General features: G+C 46.2%; 1 protein-coding gene across 3 annotated transcripts in view; it reads left to right on the forward strand.

Moving 5' to 3' along the window:
• LOC118387068 (ena/VASP-like protein) overlaps window positions 1–27500 on the forward strand; it is a 225124-nt gene that overhangs the window by 155210 nt on the left and 42414 nt on the right. For all 3 annotated transcript variants that reach the window (XM_052523970.1, XM_052523967.1, XM_052523969.1), the window contains exons 2-3: window positions 5865–6033; window positions 6136–6313. In XM_052523970.1, coding sequence (XP_052379930.1) covers window positions 5865–6033; window positions 6136–6313 — 347 coding nt within the window. The remainder of the gene's footprint in view (window positions 1–5864; window positions 6034–6135; window positions 6314–27500) is intronic.

The following is a 27500-nucleotide window of genomic DNA, read 5'->3' on the forward strand; positions in this document are numbered from 1 at the left end:
AATAGTTCCAGGGTTAATAGTCCAGGGTTAATAGTTCCAGGGTTAATAGTTCCAGGGTTAATAGTTCCAGGGTTAATAGTCCAGGGTTAATAGTCCAGGGTTGATAGTTCTAGGGTTAATAGTCCAGGGTTAATAGTCCAGGGTTAATAGTCCAGGGTTGATGCTGATTCTTGGCCCAAGAGTTCACTCACCTGGTGTCCAAGGTCTGAATCAGTCCATGATCGGGTGTTGAGAAGCAGAAGTGTTTTGGCCCTAAAGGACTGTATAGCCCTGAATCCTGGGTTACTGTAATCCCTGGCCTAATGTATTGGAATTGGACTAGTGGGATGAGTTTGAGAGACAGGATGGCCCCATCAGCATGTTTATCCATAAGGTCTGTTTCTCAGTCTCTAAGGTAGTGACTCACCATATCCTGACATCTCTCCTGGCCTATTTCTCATGGCTGTTGAGGAGAGACACTTTCTATACACAACACTTGTTAAATGGCGCGTGTTCACTCGCTACCTTTCTATCTCCCTCTATAACTATCACTTCATCTCAGATGATCACCCTGCATCCCTCTCATCGCTCTGTCTCTCTCTCAACCTCAATTCAATTCAAGGGGCTTTATCTCTCACTTTCTCAATTTTTGTTTCCACTCACTAAGCCTCTTAGGGTCTCAGCCCCCCCTATCCTCCCCTCCACTCTCTCTCCTCTGACGCAGCTCTTTCTCTCTGCCCTAGGGCTGCTCTGCTAATTTTAGCTTGGTGATGAATCAGAGGCTCAGATAGGGCTATCTCTTGTTCTACAAATTATTATGTCAAAACTCTCCCCCTCCCCCCTTTCATCCTTTTCCCATTCCTCCTCCCTTTCCCCTCTCACTCTTCCTCCTCTCTCCATTCCTCCTCCCTTTCCCCTCTCACTCTTCCTCCTCTCTCCATTCCTCCTCCCTTTCCCCTCTCTTCTTCCTCCTCTCTCCATTCCTCCTCCCTTTCCCCTCTCACTCTTCCTCCTCTCTCCATTCCTCCTCCCTTTCCCCTCTCTCTCTTCCTCCTCTCTCCATTCCTCCTCCCTTTCCCCTCTCACTCTTCCTCCTCTCTCCATTCCTCCTCCCTTTACCCTCTCACTCTTCCTCCTCTCTCCATAACTCCGCCCTTTCCCCTCTCACTCTTCCTCCTCTCTCCATAACTCCACCCTTTCCCCTCTCACTCTTCCTCCTCTCTCCATTCCTCCTCCCTTTCCCCTCTCACCCTTCCTCCTCTCTCCATTCCTCCTCCCTTTCCCTTCTCACTCTTCCTCCTCTCTCCATAACTCCTCCCTTTCCCCTCTCACTCTTCCTCCTCTCTCCATTCCTCCTCCCTTTACCCTCTCACTCTTCCTCTTCTCTCCATTCCTCCTCCCTTTGCCCTCTAACTCTTCCTCCTCTCTCCATTCCTCCTCCCTTTACCCTCTCACTCTTCCTCCTCTCTCCATAACTCCTCCCTTTCCCCTCTCACTCTTCCTCCTCTCTCCATAACTCCACCCTTTCCCCTCTCACTCTTCCTCCTCTCTCCATTCCTCCTCCCTTTCCCCTCTCACTCTTCCTCCATTCCTCCTCCCTTTACCCTCTCACTCTTCCTCCTCTCTCCATTCCTCCTCCCTTTCCCTTCTCACTCTTCCTCCTCTCTCCATTCCTCCTCCATTTACCCTCTCACTCTTCCTCCTCTCTCCATTCCTCCTCCCTTTCCCCTCTCACTCTTCCTCCTCTCTCCATTCCTCCTCCCTTTCCCCTCTGACTCTTCCCTCTCTCTCCATAACTCCTCCCTTTCCCCTCTCACTCTTCCTCCTCTCTCCATTCCTCCTCCCTTTCCCCTCTCACTCTTCCTCCTCTCTCCATTCCTCCTCCCTTTCCGCTCTCACTCTTCCTCCTCTCTCCATTCCTCCTCCCTTTCCCCTCTCAATCTTACTCCCCCCTTTCCCCCTTCCTCCTTATCACCCTTCCTTACCCCTTTTCCCTCTTGTACACTGTCTCTCATTGTATCTAAACTCATTCCATCCTTTTCTCCGTCTCACCTCTCCTTCCATACTTTTCTCCGTCTCACCTCTCCTTCCATCCTTTTCTCCGTCTCACCTCTCCTTCCATCCTTTTCTCCGTCTCACCTCTCCTTCCATACTTTTCTCCGTCTCACCTCTCCTTCCATACTTTTCTCCGTCTCAACTCTCCTTCCACCCTTTCCTCCGTCTCACCTCTCCTTCCACACTTTTCTCCGTCTCAACTCTCCTTCCACCCTTTCCTCCGTCTCACCTCTCCTTCCACCCTTTCCTCCGTCTCACCTCTCCTTCCACCCTTTTCTCCGTCTCACCTCTCCTTCCATCCTTTTCTCCGTCTCACCTCTCCTTCCATTCTTTTCTCCGTCTCACCTCTCCTTCCATACTTTTCTCCGTCTCACCTCTCCTTCCATCCTTTTCTCCGTCTCACCTCTCCTTCCATACTTTTCTCCGTCTCACCTCTCATACTTTTCTCCGTCTCTCTCCTTCCATACTTTTCTCCATCTCACCTCTCCTTCCATACTTTTCTCCGTCTCACCTCTCCTTCCATACTTTTCTCCGTCTCACCTCTCCTTCCATACTTTTCTCCGTCTCACCTCTCCTTCCATCCTTTTCTCCGTCTCACCTCTCCTTCCATACTTTTCTCCGTCTCACCTCTCCTTCCATACTTTTCTCCGTCTCACCTCTCCTTCCATCCTTTTCTCCGTCTCACCTCTCCTTCCATACTTTTCTCCGTCTCACCTCTCCTTCCATCCTTTTCTCCGTCTCACCTCTCCTTCCATACTTTTCTCCGTCTCACCTCTCCTTCCATACTTTTCTCCGTCTCACCTCTCCTTCCATACTTTTCTCCGTCTCACCTCTCCTTCCATACTTTTCTCCGTCTCACCTCTCCTTCCATACTTTTCTCCGTCTCACCTCTCCTTCCATCCTTTTCTCCGTCTCACCTCTCCTTCCATCCTTTTCTCCGTCTCACCTCTCCTTCCATACTTTTCTCCGTCTCACCTCTCCTTCCATCCTTTTCTCCGTCTCACCTCTCCTTCCATCCTTTTCTCCGTCTCACCTCTCCTTCCATCCTTTTCTCCGTCTCACCTCTCCTTCCATACTTTTCTCCGTCTCAACTCTCCTTCCACCCTTTTCTCCGTCTCACCTCTCCTTCCATACTTTTCTCCATCTCACCTCTCCTTCCATACTTTTCTCCTTCTCAACTCTCCTTCCACCCTTTTCTCCGTCTCACCTCTCCTTCCATACTTTTCTCCGTCTCATCTCTCCTTCCATACTTTTCTCCGTCTCACCTCTCCTTCCATACTTTTCTCCGTCTCACCTCTCCTTCCATTCTTTTCTCCGTCTCACCTCTCCTTCCATACTTTTCTCCGTCTCACCTCTCCTTCCATCCTTTTCTCCGTCTCACCTCTCCTTCCATCCTTTTCTCCGTCTCACCTCTCCTTCCATACTTTTCTCCGTCTCACCTCTCCTTCCATACTTTTCTCTGTCTCATCTCTCCTTCCATACTTTTCAATATCTCTTCTCCCACTCCCCTTTATTTCCTTTTCTCACTCCTTTCCTCTCGCATCTCTCTCTCCTATCTGCCTCTCTTCTGTCTCTTCTCTGCTTCTCTTGTCTCTCCTCTCTGTCTCTCATCTCTCTCTCCTATCTGCCTCTCTTGTGTCTCTTCACTGCTTCTCTTGTCTCCTCTCTCTCTCCTCTGTCTCTCCTCTCTCTCTCCTCTCTCTCTCCTCTCTCTCCCCTCTCTGTCTGTCTCTCCTCTCTGTCTGTCTCTCCTCTCTCTCCTCTCAGTCTCTCCTCTCAGTCTCTCCTCTCTGTCTCTCATCTGACTCTCCTGTCTCTCCTCTCTGTCTCTCTCCTCTGTGTCTCTCCTCTGACTCTCCTGTCTCTCCTCTCTGTCTCTCTCCTCTGTCTCTCCTCACTCTCTCTTCTGTCTCTCCTCTGTCTCTGTCTCTCCTCTCTGTCTCTCTCCTCTGTCTCTCCTCTCTCTCTCCTCTGTCTCTCCTCTCTCTCTCCTCTCTGTCTGTCTCTCCTCTCTGTCTCTCCTCTGACTCTCCTGTCTCTCCTCTCTGTCTCTCTCCTCTGTGTCTCTCCTCTGACTCTCCTGTCTCTCCTCTCTGTCTCTCTCCTCTGTCTCTCCTCGCTCTCTCTTCTGTCTCTCCTCTGTCTCTGTCTCTCCTCTCTGTCTCTCTCCTCTGTCTCTCCTCTCTCTCTCCTCTGTCTCTCCTCTCTCTCTCCTCTCTGTCTGTCTCTCCTCTCTGTCTCTCATCTGACTCTCCTGTCTCTCCTCTCTGTCTCTCTCCTCTGTGTCTCTCCTCTGACTCTCCTGTCTCTCCTCTCTGTCTCTCTCCTCTGTCTCTCCTCGCTCTCTCTTCTGTCTCTCCTCTGTCTCTGTCTCTCCTCTCTGTCTCTCTCCTCTCTCTCCTCTCTCTCTCCTCTGTCTCTCCTCTCTCTCTCCTCTCTGTCTGTCTCTCCTCTCTCTCCTCTCAGTCTCTCCTCTCAGTCTCTCCTCTCAGTCTCTCCTCTCAGTCTCTCCTCTCTGTCTCTCCTCTGACTATCCTGTCTCTCTCCTCTCTGTCTCTCCTCTCTGTCTCTCCTCTGACTATCCTGTCTCTCTCCTCTCTCTCTCCTCTCTGTCTGTCTCTCCTCTCTCTATCCTCTGTCTCTCCTCTCTCTCTCCTCTGTCTCTCCTCTGTCTCTCCTCCCTCTGTCTGTCTGTCCTCTGTCTCTCCTCTCTGTCTCTGTCTCTCCTCTCTCTCTCTCTCTCTCTCTCTCTCTCTCTCTCTCTCTCTCTCTCTCTCTCTCTCTCTCTCTCTCTCTCTCTCTCCTCTGACACTCCTCTCTGTCTCTCCTCTGACACTCCTCTCTGTCTCTCCTCTGACTCTCCTCTCTGTCTCTCCTCTGACTCTCCTCTCTGTCTCTTCTCTGTCTCTATCTCCTCTCTGTCTCTCCTCTGTCTCTCCTCTGTCTCTATCTCCTCTCTGTCTCTCCTCTGTCTCTCCTCTGTCTCTATCTCCTCTCTGTCTCTCCTCTGTCTCTATCTCCTCTCTGTCTCTCCTCTCTCTCCTCTGTCTCTCCTCTCTGTCTCTCCTCTCTCTCCTCTCTGTCTCTCCTCTGTCTGTTTGAGTAACATTGTACATCTCCCTCCGTGTCCCAGACTCACAGGCATAGTAAACTTATGATCTAAAAATGATCTCTGTGTGGGGGGAGGGGGGAGGTGAAGAGAGAGAGCCTCAGTGGGCTGTGTTGAATACTGTCAGATGGGAAGGAGGCAGGCCCAAACTGGACACACACACATATTTCTACCAGTAGCAGCAGACTCTGGTCTAGCACTGTATATGGCTAATGAGGTTTGATTTATGCTATTAATGCTACACTAAGTAAGAAGGTTGGGTTGTTGTCTCCTTTAGAATATCCAACTCCTTTACATCTTGTGATTACAGACTTTTCAATCAGTCACATGATTACAGCTGGATTTGTCTTATAATGCAAGTATGCAGTGCTTCATCCTGTTCCTGTTACTTTGTTATAGCCTATTTAAATCAAACAAAATGGTGGCATTGGTTGATTAACTGATGTTCAAGTTCTCCCGATTGACTCTTGAGTATCTCTGCCTCTGTGATGGTGTCTGATGACAGCAGTAAGGGTTAGGGTTCATATTGATCAACTGATTGATTGATTAAAGTGATGGACTTAGTTTTTCTCTTCCTGTTTCAGTGAGCAGAGTATCTGCCAGGCGAGAGCCTCCGTCATGGTGTATGATGACAGGGTCAGGGTTACGACTTGATAGACCAACCGACAGATCACTCGATTGATTAAATGATGAACTAATAGTTTCTCTCCTCCTGTTTCAGTGAGCAGAGTATCTGCCAGGCGCGAGCTTCTGTCATGGTGTATGATGACAGCAGTAAGAAATGGGTTCCCATTAAGCCAGGCCAGCAGGGCTTCAGCCGCATCAACATCTACCACAACACTGCCAACAACACCTTCCGCGTGGTGGGAGTCAAACTACAAGACCAGCAGGTAGAGGTACACACACACACACACACACACACATTGATCTGAAATGGCCTTGAAAGTAACCATTGACTCTGTCCATCTCTCCGCTCCATCTCTTACCTCCAGGTGGTGATCAACTACTCCATAGTGAAGGGGCTGAAGTATAACCAGGCCACGCCCACCTTCCACCAGTGGCGTGATGCCCGCCAGGTCTACGGACTCAACTTTGCCAGCAAGGAAGAAGCCGCCACCTTCTCCAATGCCATGCTGTTCGCTCTCAATGTCCTCAGCACTCAGGACGGAGGTGAGAGAGAGTGTGTGTGTGTGAGGGAAGTGGGGTGTGTGTGTACCTCTACCTGCTGGTCTTGTAGTTTGACTCCCACCACGCGGAAGGTGTTGTTGGCAGTGTTGTGGTAGATGTTGATGCGGCTGAAGCCCTGCTGGCCTGGCTTAATGGGAACCCATTTCTTACTGCTGTCATCATACACCATGACAGAAGCTAGCGCCTGAATGCCCTGAATTGAAATTGTGGACATTAACCCTAAAATGGCGACAGGTCAGGAGGCGATCTACTATGTCGTGGATAATGCAGGTAAATCAGAATAGTGGGGATCTCTGTCTGTTGGTCCATATATACTGTCCTGTCATTCTGTTAGAGTCTATCCTCAAAACCAACCTCATTGTTCTCTCTATTTTCACCTAGTTATCTCGCTCATTCTATGTTCACCTAGTTATCTCTCTCATTCTATGTTCACCCACAGAATGTTTTCTCTCTCACTCTCTCTTCAATCACAGCAGGTTCGCCCAGTCATTACAGTAACAGTAGTCCTCTTTTCCCAGTCATTACAGGAACAGGAGTCCTCTCTACTCAGTCATTACAGTAACAGTGGAGTCCTCTCTTCCCAGTCATTACAGTAACAGTAGAGTCCTCTCTACTCAGTCATTACAGTAACAGGAGTCCTCTCTACTCAGTCATTACAGTAACAGTAGTCCTCTCTTCCCAGTCATTACAGTAGCAGTGGAGTCCTCTCTTCCCAGTCATTACAGTAACAGTGGAGTCCTCTCATCCCAGTCATTACAGTAACAGTGGAGTCCTCTCTTCCCAGTCATTACAGTAGTAGTAGAGTCCTCTCTTCCCAGTCATTACAGTAACAGTAGAGTCCTCTCTTCCCAGTCATTACAGTAACAGTGGAGTCCTCTCGTCCCAGTCATTACAGTAACAGTGGAGTCCTCTCTTCCCAGTCATTACAGTAACAGTGGAGTCCTCTCTTCCCAGTCATTACAGTAGTAGTAGAGTCCTCGCTACTCAGTCATTACAGGAACAGTAGTCCTCTCTTCCCAGTCATTACAGTAACAGTGGAGTGCTCTATTCCCAGTCATTACAGTAACAGTGGAGTCCTCTCTTCCCAGTCATTACAGTAACAGTGGAGTCCTTTCTTCCCAGTCAATACAGTAGTAGTGGAGTCCTCGCTATTCAGTCATTACAGTAACAGTAGTCCTCTCTTCCCAGTCATTACAGTAACAGTGGAGTCCTCTCTTCCCAGTCATTACAGTAACAGGAGTCCTCTCTACTCAGTCATTACAGTAACAGTGGAGTCCTCTCTTCCCAGTCATTACAGTAACAGTAGAGTCCTCTCTACTAAGTCATTACAGTAACAGGAGTCCCCTCTACTCAGTCATTACAGTAACAGTAGTCCTCTCTTCCCAGTCATTACAGTAGCAGTGGAGTCCTCTCTTCCCAGTCATTACAGTAACAGTGGAGTCCTCTCATCCCAGTCATTACAGTAACAGTGGAGTCCTCTCTTCCCAGTCATTACAGTAGTAGTAGAGTCCTCTCTTCCCAGTCATTACAGTAACAGTAGTCCTCTCTTCCCAGTCATTACAGTAACAGTAGTCCTCTCGTCCCAGTCATTACAGTAACAGTAGTCCTCTCTTCCCAGTCATTACAGTAACAGTAGTCCTCTCTTCCCAGTCATTACAGTAACAGTGGAGTCCTCTCTTCCCAGTCATTACAGTAACAGTAGTCCACTCTTCCCAGTCATTACAGTAACAGTAGTCCTCTCTTCCCAGTCATTACAGTAACAGTAGTCCTCTCTTCCCAGTCATTACAGTAACAGTAGTCCTCTCTTCCCAGTCATTACAGTAACAGTGGAGTCCTCTCTTCCCAGTCATTACAGTAACAGTGGAGTCCTCTCTTCCCAGTCATTACAGTAACAGTGGAGTCCTCTCTTCCCAGTCATTACAGTAACAGTAGTCCTCTCTTCCCAGTCATTACAGTAACAGTAGAGTCCCCTCTACTCAGTCATTACAGTAACAGTAGTCCTCTCTTCCCAGTCATTACAGTAACAGTAGAGTCCTCTCTTCCCAGTCATTACAGGAACAGTAGTCCTCTCTTCCCAGTCATTACAGTAACAGTGGAGTCCTTTCTTCCCAGTCATTACAGTAACAGTAGTCCTCTCTTCCCAGTCATTACAGTAACAGTAGTCCTCTCTTCCCAGTCATTGCAGTAACAGTAGTCCTCTCTTCCCAGTCATTACAGTAACAGTGGAGTCCTCTCTTCCCAGTCATTACAGTAACAGTGGAGTCCTCTCTTCCCAGTCATTACAGTAACAGTGGAGTCCTCTCTTCCCAGTCATTACAGTAACAGTAGTCCTCTCTTCCCAGTCATTACAGTAACAGTAGAGTCCTCTCTTCCCAGTCATTACAGTAACAGTGGAGTGCTCTATTCCCAGTCATTACAGTAACAGTGGAGTCCTCTCTTCCCAGTCATTACAGTAACAGTGGAGTCCTTTCTTCCCAGTCAATACAGTAGTAGTGGAGTCCTCGCTATTCAGTCATTACAGTAACAGTAGTCCTCTCTTCCCAGTCATTACAGTAACAGTGGAGTCCTCTCTTCCCAGTCATTACAGTAACAGTGGAGTCCTCTCTTCCCAGTCATTACAGTAACAGTGGAGTCCTCTCTTCCCAGTCATTACAGTAACAGTAGTCCTCTCTTCCCAGTCATTACAGTAACAGTAGTCCTCTCTTCCCAGTCATTACAGTAACAGTAGAGTCCTCTCTACTCAGTCATTACAGTAACAGGAGTCCCCTCTACTCAGTCATTACAGTAACAGTAGTCCTCTCTTCCCAGTCATTACAGTAACAGTAGTCCTCTCTTCCCAGTCATTACAGTAACAGTAGTCCTCTCTTCCCAGTCATTACAGTAACAGTAGAGTCCCCTCTACTCAGTCATTACAGTAACAGTAGTCCTCTCTTCCCAGTCATTACAGTAACAGTAGAGTCCTCTCTTCCCAGTCATTACAGGAACAGTAGTCCTCTCTTCCCAGTCATTACAGTAACAGTGGAGTCCTTTCTTCCCAGTCATTACAGTAACAGTAGTCCTCTCTTCCCAGTCATTACAGTAACAGTAGTCCTCTCTTCCCAGTCATTGCAGTAACAGTAGTCCTCTCTTCCCAGTCATTACAGTAACAGTGGAGTCCTCTCTTCCCAGTCATTACAGTAACAGTGGAGTCCTCTCTTCCCAGTCATTACAGTAACAGTGGAGTCCTCTCTTCCCAGTCATTACAGTAACAGTAGTCCTCTCTTCCCAGTCATTACAGTAACAGTAGAGTCCTCTCTTCCCAGTCATTACAGGAACAGTAGTCCTCTCTTCCCAGTCATTACAGTAACAGTGGAGTCCTTTCTTCCCAGTCATTACAGTAACAGTGGAGTCCTCTCTTCCCAGTCATTACAGTAACAGTAGTCCTCTCTTCCCAGTCATTACAGTAACAGTGGAGTCCTCTCTTCCCAGTCATTACAGTAGTAGTAGAGTCCTCGCTACTCAGTCATTACAGTAACAGTAGTCCTCTCTTCCCAGTCATTACAGTAACAGTGGAGTCCTTTCTTCCCAGTCAATACAGTAGTAGTGGAGTCCTCGCTATTCAGTCATTACAGTAACAGTAGTCCTCTCTTCCCAGTCATTACAGTAACAGTGGAGTCCTCTCTTCCCAGTCATTACAGTAACAGTGGAGTCCTCTCTTCCCAGTCATTACAGTAACAGTGGAGTCCTCTCTTCCCAGTCATTACAGTAACAGTAGTCCTCTCTTCCCAGTCATTACAGTAACAGTAGTACTCTCTTCCCAGTCATTACAGTAACAGTAGAGTCCTCTCTACTCAGTCATTACAGTAACAGGAGTCCCCTCTACTCAGTCATTACAGTAACAGTAGTCCTCTCTTCCCAGTCATTACAGTAACAGTAGTCCTCTCTTCCCAGTCATTACAGTAACAGTAGTCCTCTCTTCCCAGTCATTACAGTAACAGTAGAGTCCCTCTACTCAGTCATTACAGTAACAGTAGTCCTCTCTTCCCAGTCATTACAGTAACAGTAGAGTCCTCTTTCCCAGTCATTACAGGAACAGTAGTCCTCTCTTCCCAGTCATTACAGTAACAGTGGAGTCCTTTCTTCCCAGTCATTACAGTAACAGTAGTCCTCTCTTCCCAGTCATTACAGTAACAGTAGTCCTCTCTTCCCAGTCATTGCAGTAACAGTAGTCCTCTCTTCCCAGTCATTACAGTAACAGTGGAGTCCTCTCTTCCCAGTCATTACAGTAACAGTGGAGTCCTCTCTTCCCAGTCATTACAGTAACAGTGGAGTCCTCTCTTCCCAGTCATTACAGTAACAGTAGTCCTCTCTTCCCAGTCATTACAGGAACAGTAGTCCTCTCTTCCCAGTCATTACAGTAACAGTGGAGTCCTTTCTTCCCAGTCATTACAGTAACAGTGGAGTCCTCTCTTCCCAGTCATTACAGTAACAGTAGTCCTCTCTTCCCAGTCATTACAGTAACAGTGGAGTCCTCTCTTCCCAGTCATTACAGTAGTAGTAGAGTCCTCGCTACTCAGTCATTACAGTAACAGTAGTCCTCTCTTCCCAGTCATTACAGTAACAGTAGTCCTCTCTTCCCAGTCATTACAGTAAGAGTGGAGTCCTCTCTTCCCAGTCATTACAGTAACAGTAGTCCTCTCTTCCCAGTCATTACAGTAACAGTAGTCCTCTCTTCCTAGTCATTACAGTAACAGTAGTCCTCTCTTCCCAGTCATTAGAGTAACAGTAGTCCTCTCTTCCCAGTCATTACAGTAACAGTAGTCCTCTCTTCCCAGTCATTGCAGTAACAGTAGTCCTCTCTTCCCAGTCATTACAGTAACAGTGGAGTCCTCTCTTCCCAGTCATTACAGTAACAGTGGAGTCCTCTCTTCCCAGTCATTACAGTAACAGTGGAGTCCTCTCTTCCCAGTCATTACAGTAACAGGAGAGTCCTCTCTTCCCAGTCATTACAGTAACAGTAGTCCTCTCTTCCCAGTCATTACAGTAACAGTAGAGTCCTCTCTTCCCAGTCATTACAGTAACAGTAGTCCTCTCTTCCCAGTCATTACAGTAACAGTGGAGTCCTCTCTTCCCAGTCATTACAGTAGTAGTAGAGTCCTCGCTACTCAGTCATTACAGGAACAGTAGTCCTCTCTTCCCAGTCATTACAGTAACAGTGGAGTGCTCTATTCCCAGTCATTACAGTAACAGTGGAGTCCTCTCTTCCCAGTCATTACAGTAACAGTGGAGTCCTTTCTTCCCAGTCAATACAGTAGTAGTGGAGTCCTCGCTATTCAGTCATTACAGTAACAGTAGTCCTCTCTTCCCAGTCATTACAGTAACAGTGGAGTCCTCTCTTCCCAGTCATTACAGTAACAGTGGAGTCCTCTCTTCCCAGTCATTACAGTAACAGTGGAGTCCTTTCTTCCCAGTCATTACAGTAACAGTAGTCCTCTCTTCCCAGTCATTACAGTAACAGTAGTCCTCTCTTCCCAGTCATTACAGTAACAGTAGTCCTCTCGTCCCAGTCATTACAGTAACAGTAGTCCTCTCTTCCCAGTCATTACAGTAACAGTAGTCCTCTCTTCCCAGTCATTACAGTAACAGTGGAGTCCTCTCTTCCCAGTCATTACAGTAACAGTAGTCATCTTTTCCCAGTCATTACAGTAACAGTGGAGTCCTCTCTTCCCAGTCATTACAGTAACAGTGGAGTCCTCTCTTCCCAGTCATTAGAGTAACAGTGGAGTCCTCTCTTCCCAGTCATTACAGTAACAGTAGTCCTCTCTTCCCAGTCATTACAGTAACAGTAGTCCTCTCTTCCCAGTCATTACAGTAACAGCAGTCCTCTCTTCCCAGTCATTACAGTAACAGTAGTCCTCTCTTCCCAGTGATTACAGTAACAGTAGTCCTCTCTTCCCAGTCATTACAGTAACAGTAGTCCTCTCTTCCCAGTCATTACAGTAACAGTAGTCCTCTCTTCCCAGTCATTACAGTAACAGTGGAGTCCTCTCTTCCCAGTCATTACGGTAACAGTAGTCCACTCTTCCCAGTCATTACAGTAACAGTAGTCCTCTCTTCCCAGTCATTACAGTAACAGTAGTCCTCTCTTCCCAGTCATTACAGTAACAGTAGTCCTCTCTTCCCAGTCATTACAGTAACAGTAGTCCTCTCTTCCCAGTCATTACAGTAACAGTAGTCCTCTCTTCCCAGTCATTACAGTAACAGTAGTCCTCTCTTCCCAGTCATTACAGTAACAGTAGTCCTCTCTTCCCAGTCATTACAGTAACAGTAGTCCTCTCTTCCCAGTCATTACAGTAACAGTAGTCCTCTCTTCCCAGTCATTGCAGTAACAGTAGTCCTCTCTTCCCAGTCATTACAGTAACAGTGGAGTCCTCTCTTCCCAGTCATTACAGTAACAGTGGAGTCCTCTCTTCCCAGTCATTACAGTAACAGTAGTCCTCTTCTTCCCAGTCATTACAGTAACAGTAGAGTCCTCTTTCCCAGTCATTACAGGAACAGTAGTCCTCTCTTCCCAGTCATTACAGTAACAGTGGAGTCCTTTCTTCCCAGTCATTACAGTAACAGTAGTCCTCTCTTCCCAGTCATTGCAGTAGTAGTAGAGTCCTCTCTTCCCAGTCATTACAGTAACAGTGGAGTCCTTTCTTCCCAGTCATTACAGTAACAGTGGAGTCCTCTCTTCCCAATCATTACAGTAACAGTAGTCCTCTCTTCCCAGTCATTACAGTAACAGTAGTCCTCTCTTCCCAGTCATTACAGTAACAGTAGTCCTCTCTTCCCAGTCATTACAGTAACAGTAGTCCTCTCTTCCCAGTCATTACAGTAACAGTAGTCCTCTCTTCCCAGTCATTACAGTAACAGTAGTCCTCTCTTCCCAGTCATTACAGTAACAGTAGTCCTCTCTTCCCAGTCATTGCAGTAACAGTAGTCCTCTCTTCCCAGTCATTACAGTAACAGTGGAGTCCTCTCTTCCCAGTCATTACAGTAACCGTGGAGTCCTCTCTTCCCAGTCATTACAGTAACAGTAGTCCTCTCTTCCCAGTCATTACAGTAACAGTAGAGTCCTCTCTTCCCAGTCATTACAGGAACAGTAGTCCTCTCTTCCCAGTCATTACAGTAACAGTGGAGTCCTTTCTTCCCAGTCATTACAGTAACAGTAGTCCTCTCTTCCCAGTCATTGCAGTAGTAGTAGAGTCCTCTCTTCCCAGTCATTACAGTAACAGTGGAGTCCTTTCTTCCCAGTCATTACAGTAACAGTGGAGTCCTCTCTTCCCAATCATTACAGTAACAGTAGTCCTCTCTTCCCAGTCATTACAGTAACAGTGGAGTCCTCTCTTCCCAGTCATTACAGTAGTAGTAGAGTCCTCGCTACTCAGTCATTACAGTAACAGTAGTCCTCTCTTCCCAGTCATTACAGTAACAGTAGTCCTCTCTTCCCAGTCATTACAGTAACAGTGGAGTCCTCTCTTCCCAGTTATTACAGTAACAGTAGTCCTCTCTTCCCAGTCATTACAGTAACAGTAGTCCTCTCTTCCCAGTCATTACAGTAACAGTAGTCCTCTCTTCCCAGTCATTACAGTAACAGTAGTCCTCTCTTCCCAGTCATTACAGTAACAGTGGAGTCCTCTTTCCCAGTCATTACAGTAACAGTAGTCCTCTCTTCCCAGTCATTACAGTAACAGTGGAGTCCTCTCTTCCCAGTCATTACAGTAACAGTGAGTCCTCTCTTCCCAGTCATTACAGTAACAGTAGTCCTCTCTTCCCAGTCATTACAGTAACAGTAGTCCTCTCTTCCCAGTCATTACAGTAACAGTAGTCCTCTCTTCCCAGTCATTACAGTAACAGTAGTCCTTTCTTCCCAGTCATTACAGTAACAGTAGTCCTCTCTTCCCAGTCATTACAGTAACAGTAGTCCTCTCTTCCCAGTCATTACAGTAACAGTAGTCCTCTCTTCCCAGTCATTACAGTAACAGTGGAGTCCTCTCTTCCCAGTCATTACAGTAACAGTGGAGTCCTCTCTTCCCAGTCATTACAGTAACAGTGGAGTCCTCTCTTCCCAGTCATTACAGTAACAGTAGAGTCCTCTCTTCCCAGTCATTACAGTAACAGTAGTCCTCTCTTCCCAGTCAGTAACAGTGGAGTCCTTTCTTCCCAGTCATTACAGTAACAGTAGTCCTCTCTTCCCAGTCATTACAGTAACAGTGGAGTCCTCTCTTCCCAGTCATTACAGTAACAGTGGAGTCCTCTCTTCCCAGTCATTACAGTAACAGTGGAGTCCTCTCTTCCCAGTCATTACAGTAACAGTAGTCCTCTCTTCCCAGTCATTACAGTAACAGTGGAGTCCTCTCTTCCCAGTCATTACAGTAACAGTAGTCCTCTCTTCCCAGTCATTACAGTAACAGTGGAGTCCTTTCTTCCCAGTCATTACAGTAACAGTAGTCCTCTCTTCCCAGTCATTACAGTAACAGTAGTCCTCTCTTCCCAGTCATTACAGTAACAGTGGAGTCCTCTCTTCCCAGTCATTACAGTAACAGTGGAGTCCTCTCTTCCCAGTCATTACAGTAACAGTGGAGTCCTCTCTTCCCAGTCATTACAGTAACAGTGGAGTCCTCTCTTCCCAGTCATTACAGTAACAGTGGAGTCCTCTCTTCCCAGTCATTACAGTAACAGTAGTCTTCCCAGTCATTACAGTAACAGTAGTCCAGTCCTCTTCCCAGTCATTACAGTAACAGTGGAGTCCTCTCTTCCCAGTCATTACAGTAACAGTGGAGTCCTCTCTTCCCAGTCATTACAGTAACAGTGGAGTCCTTTCTTCCCAGTTCCCAGTCATTACAGTAACAGTGGAGTCCTCTCTTCCCAGTCATTACAGTAACAGTGGAGTCCTCTCTTCCCAGTCATTACAGTAACAGTGGAGTCCTCTCTTCCCAGTCATTACAGTAACAGTGGAGTCCTCTCTTCCCAGTCATTACAGTAACAGTGAGTCCTCTCTTCCCAGTCATTACAGTAACAGTGGAGTCCTCTCTTCCCAGTCATTACAGTAACAGTGGAGTCCTCTCTTCCCAGTCATTACAGTAACAGTGGAGTCCTCTCTTCCCAGTCATTACAGTCATTACAGTAACAGTGGAGTCCTCTCTTCCCAGTCATTACAGTAACAGTGGAGTCCTCTCTTCCCAGTCATTACAGTAACAGTGGAGTCCTCTCTTCCCAGTCATTACAGTAACAGTGGAGTCCTCTCTTCCCAGTCATTACAGTAACAGTGGAGTCCTCTCTTCCCAGTCATTACAGTATTACAGTAACAGTGAGTCCTCTCTTCCCAGTCTTCCAGTCATTTACAGTAACAGTGGAGTCCTCTCTTCCCAGTCATTACAGTAACAGTAGTCCTCTCTTCCCAGTCATTACAGTAACAGTGGAGTCCTCTCTTCCCAGTCATTACAGTAACAGTGGAATCCTCTCTTCCCAGTCATTACAGTAACAGTTGGAGTCCTTTCTTCCCAGTCATTACAGTAGTAGTGGAGTCCTCGCTACTCAGTCATTACAGTAACAGGAGAGTCCTCTCTTCCCAGTCATTACAGTAACAGTAGTCCTCTCTTCCCAGTCATTACAGTAACAGTAGAGTCCTCTCTTCCCAGTCATTACAGTAACAGTAGTCCTCTCTTCCCAGTCATTACAGTAACAGTGGAGTCCTTTCTTCCCAGTCATTACAGTAATAGTAGTCCTCTCTTCCCAGTCATTGCAGTAACAGTAACAGTAACAGTGAGTCCTCTCTTCCCAGTCATTACAGTAACAGTAGTCCTCTCTTCCCAGTCATTACAGTAACAGTGGAGTCCTCTCTTCCCAGTCATTACAGTAACAGTGGAGTCCTCTCTTCCCAGTCATTACAGTAGTAGTAGTCCTCTCTTCCCAGTCATTACAGTAACAGTGGAGTCCTTTCTTCCCAGTCATTACAGTAACAGTAGTCCTCTCTTCCCAGTCATTACAGTAACAGTAGTCCTCTCTTCCCAGTCATTACAGTAACAGTGGAGTCCTCTCTTCCCAGTCATTACAGTAACAGTGGAGTCCTCTATTCCCAGTCATTACAGTAACAGTGGAGTCCTCTATTCCCAGTCATTACAGTAACAGTGGAGTCCTCTCTTCCCAGTCATTACAGTAACAGTGGAGTCCTCTCTTCCCAGTCATTACAGTAACAGTAGTCCTCTCTTCCCAGTCATTACAGTAACAGTGGAGTCCTCTCTTCCCAGTCATTACAGTAACAGTAGTCCTCTCTTCCCAGTCATTACAGTAACAGTGGAGTCCTCTATTCCCAGTCATTACAGTAACAGTGGAATCCTCTCTTCCCAGTCATTACAGTAACAGTTGGAGTCCTTTCTTCCCAGTCATTACAGTAGTAGTGGAGTCCTCGCTACTCAGTCATTACAGTAACAGGAGAGTCCTCTCTTCCCAGTCATTACAGTAACAGTAGTCCTCTCTTCCCAGTCATTACAGTAACAGTAGTCCTCTCTTCCCAGTCATTACAGTAACAGTGGAGTCCTCTCTTCCCAGTCATTACAGTAACAGTAGAGTCCTCTCTTCCCAGTCATTACAGTAACAGTAGTCCTCTCTTTCCCAGTCATTACAGTAACAGTAGTCCTCTCTTCCCAGTCATTACAGTAACAGTAGTCCTCTCTTCCCAGTCATTACAGTAACAGTGGAGTCCTCTCTTCCCAGTCATTACAGTAACAGTAGTCCTCTCTTCCCAGTCATTACAGTAACAGAGTCCTCTCTTCCCAGTCATTACAGTAACAGTGGAGTCCTCTCTTCCCAGTCATTACAGTAACAGTGGAGTCCTCTCTTCCCAGTCATTACAGTAACAGTAGTCCTCTCTTCCCAGTCATTACAGTAACAGTGGAGTCCTCTCTTCCCAGTCATTACAGTAACAGTAGAGTCCTCTTCCCAGTCATTACAGTAACAGTAGTCCTCTCTTCCCAGTCATTACAGTAACAGTGGAGTCCTCTTTCCCAGTCATTACAGTAACAGTAGTCCTCTCTTCCCAGTCATTACAGTAACAGTGGAGTCCTCTTCCCAGTCATTACAGTAACAGTAGTCCTCTCTTCCCAGTCATTACAGTAACAGTGGAGTCCTCTCTTCCCAGTCATTACAGTAACAGTGGAGTCCTCTCTTCCCAGTCATTACAGTAACAGTGGAGTCCTCTCTTCCCAGTCATTACAGTAACAGTAGTCCTCTCTTCCCAGTCATTACAGTAACAGTGGAGTCCTCTTTCCCAGTCATTACAGTAACAGTAGTCCTCTCTTCCCAGTCATTACAGTAACAGTAGTCCTTTCTTCCCAGTCATTACAGTAACAGTGGAGTCCTCGCTTCCCAGTCATTACAGTAACAGGAGAGTCCTCTCTTCCCAGTCATTACAGTAACAGTAGTCCTCTCTTCCCAGTCATTACAGTAACAGTAGTCCTCTCTTCCCAGTAACAGTGGAGTCCTCTCTTCCCAGTCATTACAGTAACAGTAGTCCTCTCTTCCCAGTCATTACAGTAACAGTGAGTCCTCTCTTCCCAGTCATTACAGTAACAGTAGTCCTCTCTTCCCAGTCATTACAGTAACAGTGGTCCTCTCTTCCCAGTCCAGTAACAGTGAGTCTTCTTCCCAGTCATTGCAGTAACAGTGGAGTCCTCTCTTCCCAGTCATTACAGTAACAGTGGAGTCCTCTCTTCCCAGTCATTACAGTAACAGTGGAGTCCTTTCTTCCCAGTCATTACAGTAACAGTGGAGTCCTCTCTTCCCAGTCATTACAGTAACAGTAGTCCTCTCTTCCCAGTCATTACAGTAACAGTGGAGTCCTCTCTTCCCAGTCATTACAGTAGTAGTACAGTCCTCGCTACTCAGTCATTACAGTAACAGTAGTCCTCTCTTCCCAGTCATTACAGTAACAGTGGAGTCCTCTCTTCCCAGTCATTACAGTAACAGTAGTCCTCTCTTCCCAGTCATTACAGTAACAGTGGAGTCCTCTCTTCCCAGTCATTACAGTAACAGTAGTCCTCTCTTCCCAGTCATTACAGTAACAGTGGAGTCCTCTATTCCCAGTCATTACAGTAACAGTGGAATCCTCTCTTCCCAGTCATTACAGTAACAGTTGGAGTCCTTTCTTCCCAGTCATTACAGTAGTAGTGGAGTCCTCGCTACTCAGTCATTACAGTAACAGGAGAGTCCTCTCTTCCCAGTCATTACAGTAACAGTAGTCCTCTCTTCCCAGTCATTACAGTAACAGTAGTCCTCTCTTCCCAGTCATTACAGTAACAGTGGAGTCCTTTCTTTCCAGTCATTACAGTAATAGTAGTCCTCTCTTCCCAGTCATTGCAGTAACAGTGGAGTCCTCTCTTCCCAGTCATTACAGTAACAGTGGAGTCCTCTCTTCCCAGTCATTACAGTAACAGTGGAGTCCTCTCTTCCCAGTCATTACAGTAACAGTGGAGTCCTCTCTTCCCAGTCATTACAGTAACAGTGGAGTCCTCTTTCCCAGTCATTACAGTAACAGTGGAGTCCTCTCTTCCCAGTCATTACAGTAACAGTGAGTCCTCTCTTCCCAGTCATTACAGTAACAGTGGAGTCCTTTCTTCCCAGTCATTACAGTAACAGTGGAGTCCTCTCTTCCCAGTCATTACAGTAACAGTAGTCCTCTCTTCCCAGTCATTACAGTAACAGTGGAGTCCTCTCTTCTCTTCCCAGTCATTACAGTAACAGTGGAGTCCTCTCTTCCCAGTCATTACAGTAACAGTGGAGTCCTCTCTTCCCAGTCATTACAGTAACAGTGGAGTCCTCTCTTCCCAGTCATTACAGTAACAGTGGAGTCCTCTCTTCCCAGTCATTACAGTAACAGTGGAGTCCTCTCTTCCCAGTCATTACAGTAACAGTGGAGTCCTCTCTTCCCAGTCATTACAGTAACAGTGGAGTCCTCTCTTCCCAGTCATTACAGTAACAGTGGAGTCCTCTCTTCCCAGTCATTACAGTAACAGTGGAGTCCTCTCTTCCCAGTCATTACAGTAACAGTGGAGTCCTCTCTTCCCAGTCATTACAGTAACAGTGGAGTCCTCTCTTCCCAGTCATTACAGTAACAGTGGAGTCCTCTCTTCCCAGTCATTACAGTAACAGTAGTCCTCTCTTCCCAGTCATTACAGTAACAGTGGAGTCCTCTCTTCCCAGTCATTACAGTAGTAGTAGTCCTCGCTTCTCAGTCATTACAGTAACAGTAGTCTCTCTTCCCAGTCATTACAGTAACAGTGGAGTCCTTTTCTTCCCAGTCATTACAGTAACAGTGGAGTCCTCTCTTCCCAGTCATTACAGTAACAGTTGGAGTCCTCTCTTCCCAGTCATTACAGTAACAGTGGAGTCCTCTCTTCTCAGTCATTACAGTAACAGTAGTCCTCTCTTCCCAGTCATTACAGTAACAGTAGTCCTCTCTTCCCAGTCATTACAGTAACAGTCCTCTCTTCCCAGTCATTACAGTAACAGTAGTCCTCTCTTCCCAGTCATTACAGTAACAGTGGAGTCCTCTCTTCCCAGTCATTACAGTAACAGTCCTCTATTCACAGTCATTACAGTAACAGTGGAGTCCTCTCTTCCCAGTCATTACAGTAACAGTGGAGTCCTCTCTTCCCAGTCATTACAGTAACAGTGGAGTCCTCTCTTCCCAGTCATTACAGTAACAGTGGAGTCCTCTCTTCCCAGTCATTACAGTAACAGTAGTCCTCTCTTCCCAGTCATTACAGTAACAGTGGAGTCCTCTCTTCCCAGTCATTACAGTAACAGTGGAGTCCTTTCTTCCCAGTCATTACAGTAACAGTAGTCCTCTCTTCCCAGTCATTACAGTAACAGTGGAGTCCTCTCTTCCCAGTCATTACAGTAGTAGTAGAGTCCTCTCTTCCCAGTCATTACAGTAACAGTGGAGTCCTTTCTTCCCAGTCATTACAGTAACAGTGGAGTCCTCTCTTCCCAGTCATTACAGTAACAGTAGTCCTCTCTTCCCAGTCATTACAGTAACAGTGGAGTCCTCTCTTCCCAGTCATTACAGTAACAGTGGAGTCCTCTCTTCCCAGTCATTACAGTAACAGTGGAGTCCTCTATTCCCAGTCATTACAGTAACAGTGGAGTCCTCTATTCCCAGTCATTACAGTAACAGTGGAGTCCTCTCTTCCCAGTCATTAGAGTAACAGTGGAGTCCTCTCTTCCCAGTCATTACAGTAACAGTGGAGTCCTTTCTTCACAGTCATTACAGTAACAGTAGTCCTCTCTTCCCAGTCATTACAGTAACAGTGGAGTCCTCTATTCCCAGTCATTACAGTAACAGTGGAATCCTCTCTTCCCAGTCATTACAGTAACAGTTGGAGTCCTTTCGTCCCAGTCATTACATTAGTAGTGGAGTCCTCGCTACTCAGTCATTACAGTAACAGGAGAGTCCTCTCTTCCCAGTCATTACAGTAACAGTGGAGTCCTCTATTCCCAGTCATTACAGTAACAGTGGAGTCCTCTCTTCCCAGTCATTACAGTAACAGTGGAGTCCTCTCTTCCACATTCATTACAGTAACAGTGGAGTCCTCTCTTCCCAGTCATTACAGTAACAGTGGAGTCCTCTCTTCCCAGTCATTACAGTAACAGTGGAGTCCTCTCTTCCCAGTCATTACAGTAACAGTGGAGTCCTCTCTTCCCAGTCATTACAGTAGTAGTAGAGTCCTCTCTTCCCAGTCATTACAGTAACAGTGGAGTCCTTTCTTCCCAGTCATTACAGTAACAGTGGAGTCCTCTCTTCCCAGTCATTACAGTAACAGTAGTCCTCTCTTCCCAGTCATTACAGTAACAGTGGAGTCCTCTCTTCTCAGTCATTACAGTAGTAGTAGAGTCCTCACTACTCAGTCATTACAGTAACAGTAGTCCTCTCTTCCCAGTCATTACAGTAACAGTGGAGTCCTCTATTCCCAGTCATTACAGTAACAGTGGAGTCCTCTCTTCCCAGTCATTACAGTAACAGTTGGAGTCCTTTCTTCCCAGTCATTACAGTAGTAGTGGAGTCCTCGCTACTCAGTCATTACAGTAACAGTTGGAGTCCTCTATTCCCAGTCATTACAGTAACAGTGGAGTCCTCTCTTCCCAGTCATTACAGTAACAGTGGAGTCCTCTCTTCCCAGTCATTACAGTAACAGTAGTCCTCTATTCCCAGTCATTACAGTAACAGTGGAATCCTCTCTTCCCAGTCATTACAGTAACAGTTGGAGTCCTTTCTTCCCAGTCATTACAGTAGTAGTGGAGTCCTCGCTACTCAGTCATTACAGTAACAGTAGTCCTCTCTTCCCAGTCATTACAGTAACAGTGGAGTCCTCTATTCACAGTCATTACAGTAACAGTGGAGTCCTCTCTTCCCAGTCATTACAGTAACAGTTGGAGTCCTTTCTTCCCAGTCATTACAGTAGTAGTGGACTCCTCGCTACTCAGTCATTACAGTAACAGGAGAGTCCTCTCTTCCCAGTCATTACAGTAACAGTAGTCCTCTCTTCCCAGTCATTACAGTAACAGGAGAGTCCTCTCTTCCCAGTCATTACAGTAACAGTAGTCCTCTCTTCCCAGTCATTACAGTAACAGTGGAGTCCTTTCTTCCCAGTCATTACAGTAACAGTAGTCCTCTCTTCCCAGTCATTACAGTAACAGTGGAGTCCTCTCTTCCCAGTCATTACAGTAACAGTGGAGTCCTCTCTTCCCAGTCATTACAGTAACAGTGGAGTCCTCTCTTCCCAGTCATTACAGTAACAGTGGAGTCCTCTCTTCCCAGTCATTACAGTAACAGTGGAGTCCTCTCTTCCCAGTCATTACAGTAGTAGTAGAGTCCTCTCTTCCCAGTCATTACAGTAACAGTGGAGTCCTTTCTTCCCAGTCATTACAGTAACAGTGGAGTCCTCTCTTCCCAGTCATTACAGTAACAGTAGTCCTCTCTTCCCAGTCATTACAGTAACAGTGGAGTCCTCTCTTCCCAGTCATTACAGTAACAGTGGAGTCCTCTCTTCCCAGTCATTACAGTAACAGTGGAGTCCTCTATTCCCAGTCATTACAGTAACAGTGGAGTCCTCTATTCCCAGTCATTACAGTAACAGTGGAGTCCTCTCTTCCCAGTCATTAGAGTAACAGTGGAGTCCTCTCTTCCCAGTCATTACAGTAACAGTGGAGTCCTTTCTTCCCAGTCATTACAGTAACAGTAGTCCTCTCTTCCCAGTCATTACAGTAACAGTGGAGTCCTCTATTCCCAGTCATTACAGTAACAGTGGAATCCTCTCTTCCCAGTCATTACAGTAACAGTTGGAGTCCTTTCTTCCCAGTCATTACAGTAGTAGTGGAGTCCTCGCTACTCAGTCATTACAGTAACAGGAGAGTCCCCTCTTCCCAGTCATTACAGTAACAGTGGAGTCCTCTATTCCCAGTCATTACAGTAACAGTGGAGTCCTCTCTTCCCAGTCATTACAGTAACAGTGGAGTCCTCTCTTCCACATTCATTACAGTAACAGTGGAGTCCTCTCTTCCCAGTCATTACAGTAACAGTGGAGTCCTCTCTTCCCAGTCATTACAGTAACAGTGGAGTCCTCTCTTCCCAGTCATTACAGTAACAGTGGAGTCCTCTCTTCCCAGTCATTACAGTAGTAGTAGAGTCCTCTCTTCCCAGTCATTACAGTAACAGTGGAGTCCTTTCTTCCCAGTCATTACAGTAACAGTGGAGTCCTCTCTTCCCAGTCATTACAGTAACAGTAGTCCTCTCTTCCCAGTCATTACAGTAACAGTGGAGTCCTCTCTTCTCAGTCATTACAGTAGTAGTAGAGTCCTCGCTACTCAGTCATTACAGTAACAGTAGTCCTCTCTTCCCAGTCATTACAGTAACAGTGGAGTCCTCTATTCCCAGTCATTACAGTAACAGTGGAGTCCTCTCTTCCCAGTCATTACAGTAACAGTTGGAGTCCTTTCTTCCCAGTCATTACAGTAGTAGTGGAGTCCTCGCTACTCAGTCATTACAGTAACAGTAGTCCTCTCTTCCCAGTCATTACAGTAACAGTGGAGTCCTCTCTTCCCAGTCATTACAGTAACAGTGGAGTCCTCTCTTCCCAGTCATTACAGTAACAGTGGAGTCCTCTCTTCCCAGTCATTACAGTAACAGTAGTCCTCTATTCCCAGTCATTACAGTAACAGTGGAATCCTCTCTTCCCAGTCATTACAGTAACAGTTGGAGTCCTTTCTTCCCAGTCATTACAGTAGTAGTGGAGTCCTCGCTACTCAGTCATTACAGTAACAGTAGTCCTCTCTTCCCAGTCATTACAGTAACAGTGGAGTCCTCTCATCCCAGTCATTACAGTAACAGTGGAGTCCTCTCTTCCCAGTCATTACAGTAACAGTAGTCCTCTCTTCCCAGTCATTACAGTAACAGTGGAGTCCTTTCTTCCCAGTCATTACAGTAACAGTAGTCCTCTCTTCCCAGTCATTACAGTAACAGTGGAGTCCTCTCTTCCCAGTCATTACAGTAACAGTGGAGTCCTCTCTTCCCAGTCATTACAGTAACAGTGGAGTCCTCTCTTCCCAGTCATTACAGTAACAGTGGAGTCCTTTCTTCCCAGTCATTACAGTAACAGTAGTCCTCTCTTCCCAGTCATTACAGTAACAGTGGAGTCCTCTCTTCCTAGTCATTACAGTAACAGTGGAGTCCTCTCTTCCCAGTCATTACAGTAACAGTGGAGTCCTCTATTCCCAGTCATTACAGTAACAGTGGAGTCCTCTCTTCCCAGTCATTACAGTAACAGTTGGAGTCCTTTCTTCCCAGTCATTACAGTAGTAGTGGAGTCCTCGCTACTCAGTCATTACAGTAACAGTAGTCCTCTCTTCCCAGTCATTACAGTAACAGTGGAGTCCTCTCTTCCCAGTCATTACAGTAACAGTGGAGTCCTCTCTTCCCAGTCATTACAGTAACAGTGGAGTCCTCTCTTCCCAGTCATTACAGTAACAGTGGAGTCCTCTCTTCCCAGTCATTACAGTAACAGTGGAGTCCTCTCTTCCCAGTCATTTCAATAGCAGTGTGTTCATTTTGTTTTTCCCCATCTTCACTCTCCTCTTTTAATTAAAATGAGTCATTGAATAGTTCTCCCCAGGGCCCATTCTTCCAGTTCTGTTCTTTATATCTGACTAATAAACACACACGCATGCACACACAGGCCGCACGCACAACTCAAATCACAGACACACGTCACACACTGCATATGGGAAAATCTCAGAGGTCCGCACGCACGCACGCACGCACACACACACACACACACACACACACACACACACACACACACACACACACACACACACACACACACACACACACACACACACACACACACACACACACACACACACACACTGCCTGAGGTGACTGCGGCAGAGATCAAATTAAGTGTGTGTTTGTTTGCTTAGCAGATGCCATGATGTCAAGGGATAGACACCCTCTCTTCTGTAGTGCTTGTTAATGCTTATACAAACACACAGACACACACACACTCACCACCCCTCTCACACACACACACACTCACTACCTCTCTCACACACAGACACACACACACACACTCACTACCTGTCTCACACACAGACACACACACTCACTACCTCTCTCACACACACACACTCACTACCTCTCTCACACACAGACACACACACACACACACACACACACACACACACACACACACACACACACACACACACACACACACACTCACTACCTCTCTCACACACATTCACACAATTCACACACACTATGATGAAAAGGAAACATGCGACAGACTGTTGAAGTGTCATTTCGTTTAAGCTTGTATGAAGTGGCAATATACCACTGACTGAACTGCCAAAGAGCAGGTCCCCTGTGATGAGCTCTAAGAGGATTAGATAGCTGTGCTGTAAGGTATATGGTAATAGCCATATTGGTTACACCTCTTCAAACCTCCTCCATCAATACAGGTGTTGATGGAGTAGGTCGGTGTGTAGGGATTAGGTTTCAGTATCGTGTTTAGGGTGTCTGGGTTGATTTGGAATTGGGCCTGAGCTTCACAGCACCTCACCTTACCACTCACTATTCCTCACGGCTGCTCCCTGATGTTCTGGAGGCCTGGGGCCTCATTTATCAAAGGTGCGTATCTCTGCGCAAACCTTAGACCATGCGCACTCTCAACTTCTACTGTATTGGAAGCAAATATTGTTATATTGGTGGAAATGGAGGTGTTTGAATCCCAGGAATTATAATAATGGTAGGCTAATAAAAATTTGAATGATTAAACAGATGCATTTGCCATTAATTAGTAGATCGCATAGCATCATGTCACAAAACAAAATGATTTAGTTTTTATTACATAGACCTAAATCAATGTCATGTTGCAGGGTGTGTCTCTCCTTTTCTGACATGACTGGTAAATAGACTTGTAGCCTATGTCAAATCAAATCAAATCAAATGTATTTATATAGCCCTTCGTACATCAGCTGATATCTCAAAGTGCTGTACAGAAACCCAGCCTAAAACCCCAAACAGCAAGCAATGCAGGTGTAGAAGCACGGTGGCTAGGAAAAACTCCCTAGAAAGGCACAAATCTAGGAAGAAACCTAGAGAGGAACCAGGCTTTGTGGGGTGGCCAGTCCTCTTCTGGCTGTGCCGGGTGGAGATTATAACAGAACATGGCCAAAATGTACAAATGTTCATAAATGACCAGCATGGTCCAATAATAATAAGGCAGAACAGTTGAAACAGGAGCAGCAGCACGGCCAGGTGGACTGGGAACAGCAAGGAGTCATCATGTCAGGTAGTCCTGAGGCATGGTCCTAGGGCTCAGGTCCTCCGAGAAAGAAAGAGAGAAAGAGAGAATTAGAGAGAGCACACTTAAATTCACACAGGACACCGAATAGGACAGGAGAAGTACTCCAGATATAACAAACTGACCCTAGCCCCCCGACACAAACTACTGCAGCATAAATACTGGAGGCTGGAGGCTGAGACAGGAGGGGTCAGGAGGCACTGTCAGTATGTCAGTATGGGTAGACTACAGTATTACTGTTCAATAGAAGCTGGACATAGTAACCTGTTTAAGGAGACAATCATGCATTGATAGACAAAATATTGAACAACAATTCATCTTTTGCAGAGAATTGCAGGCTGTCGGCAGCATTTACTCTTAAATCGTTCAATAGACAATCAATCAATCTTACAGAATGTGCTGGCAGTGTTTAGCACTCGCTATAGGCGGCATGCATTTTTAGTTCAAAAAAGTAGCTGAAAAAGATTGTGTGATCAATGTGATCAATGTAGCAGTATGTAGTAATATGTAGACTCTGTCTGGTCAGTATCAGTATGGAGACTCTGTCTGGTCAGTAGCAGTATGTAGTAATATGTAGACTCTGTCTGGTCAGTATCAGTATGTAGTAATATGTAGACTCTGTCTGGTCAGTATCAGTATGTAGTAATATGTAGACTCTGTCTGGTCAGTATCAGTATGGAGACTCTGTCTGGTCAGTAGCAGTATGTAGTAATATGTAGACTCTGTCTGGTCAGTATCATAATGGAGACTCTGTCTGGTCAGTAGCAGTATGTAGTAGTATGGTCCTTCTGTAGCTCAGTTGGTAGAGCATGGCGCTTGTAACGCCAGGGTAGTGGGTTCGATCCCCGGGACCACCCATACGTAGAATGTATGCACACATGACTGTAAGTCGCTTTGGATAAAAGCGTCTGCTAAATGGCATATATTTTATATTTATATGTAGACTCCGTCTGGTCAGTCGCAATATGTAGACTCTGTCTGGTCAGTATCAGTATGGAGACTCTGTCTGGTCAGTAGCAGTATGTAGTAGTATGGAGACTCTGTCTGGTCAGTAGCAGTATGTAGCGGTATGGAGATTCTGTCTGGTCAGTAGCAGTATGTAGTAGTATGGAGACTCTGTCTGGTCAGTAGCAGTATGTAGTAGTATGGAGACTCTGTCTGGTCAGTAGCAGTATGTAGTAGTATGGAGACTCTGTCTGGTCAGTAGCAGTATGTAGCGGTATGGAGATTCTGTCTGGTCAGTAGCAGTATGTAGCGGTATGGAGACTCTGTCTGGTCAGTCG

This window comes from Oncorhynchus keta, chromosome 8 (genome assembly GCF_023373465.1).
Source record: "Oncorhynchus keta strain PuntledgeMale-10-30-2019 chromosome 8, Oket_V2, whole genome shotgun sequence".
Classification (NCBI taxonomy): domain Eukaryota; kingdom Metazoa; phylum Chordata; class Actinopteri; order Salmoniformes; family Salmonidae; genus Oncorhynchus; species Oncorhynchus keta.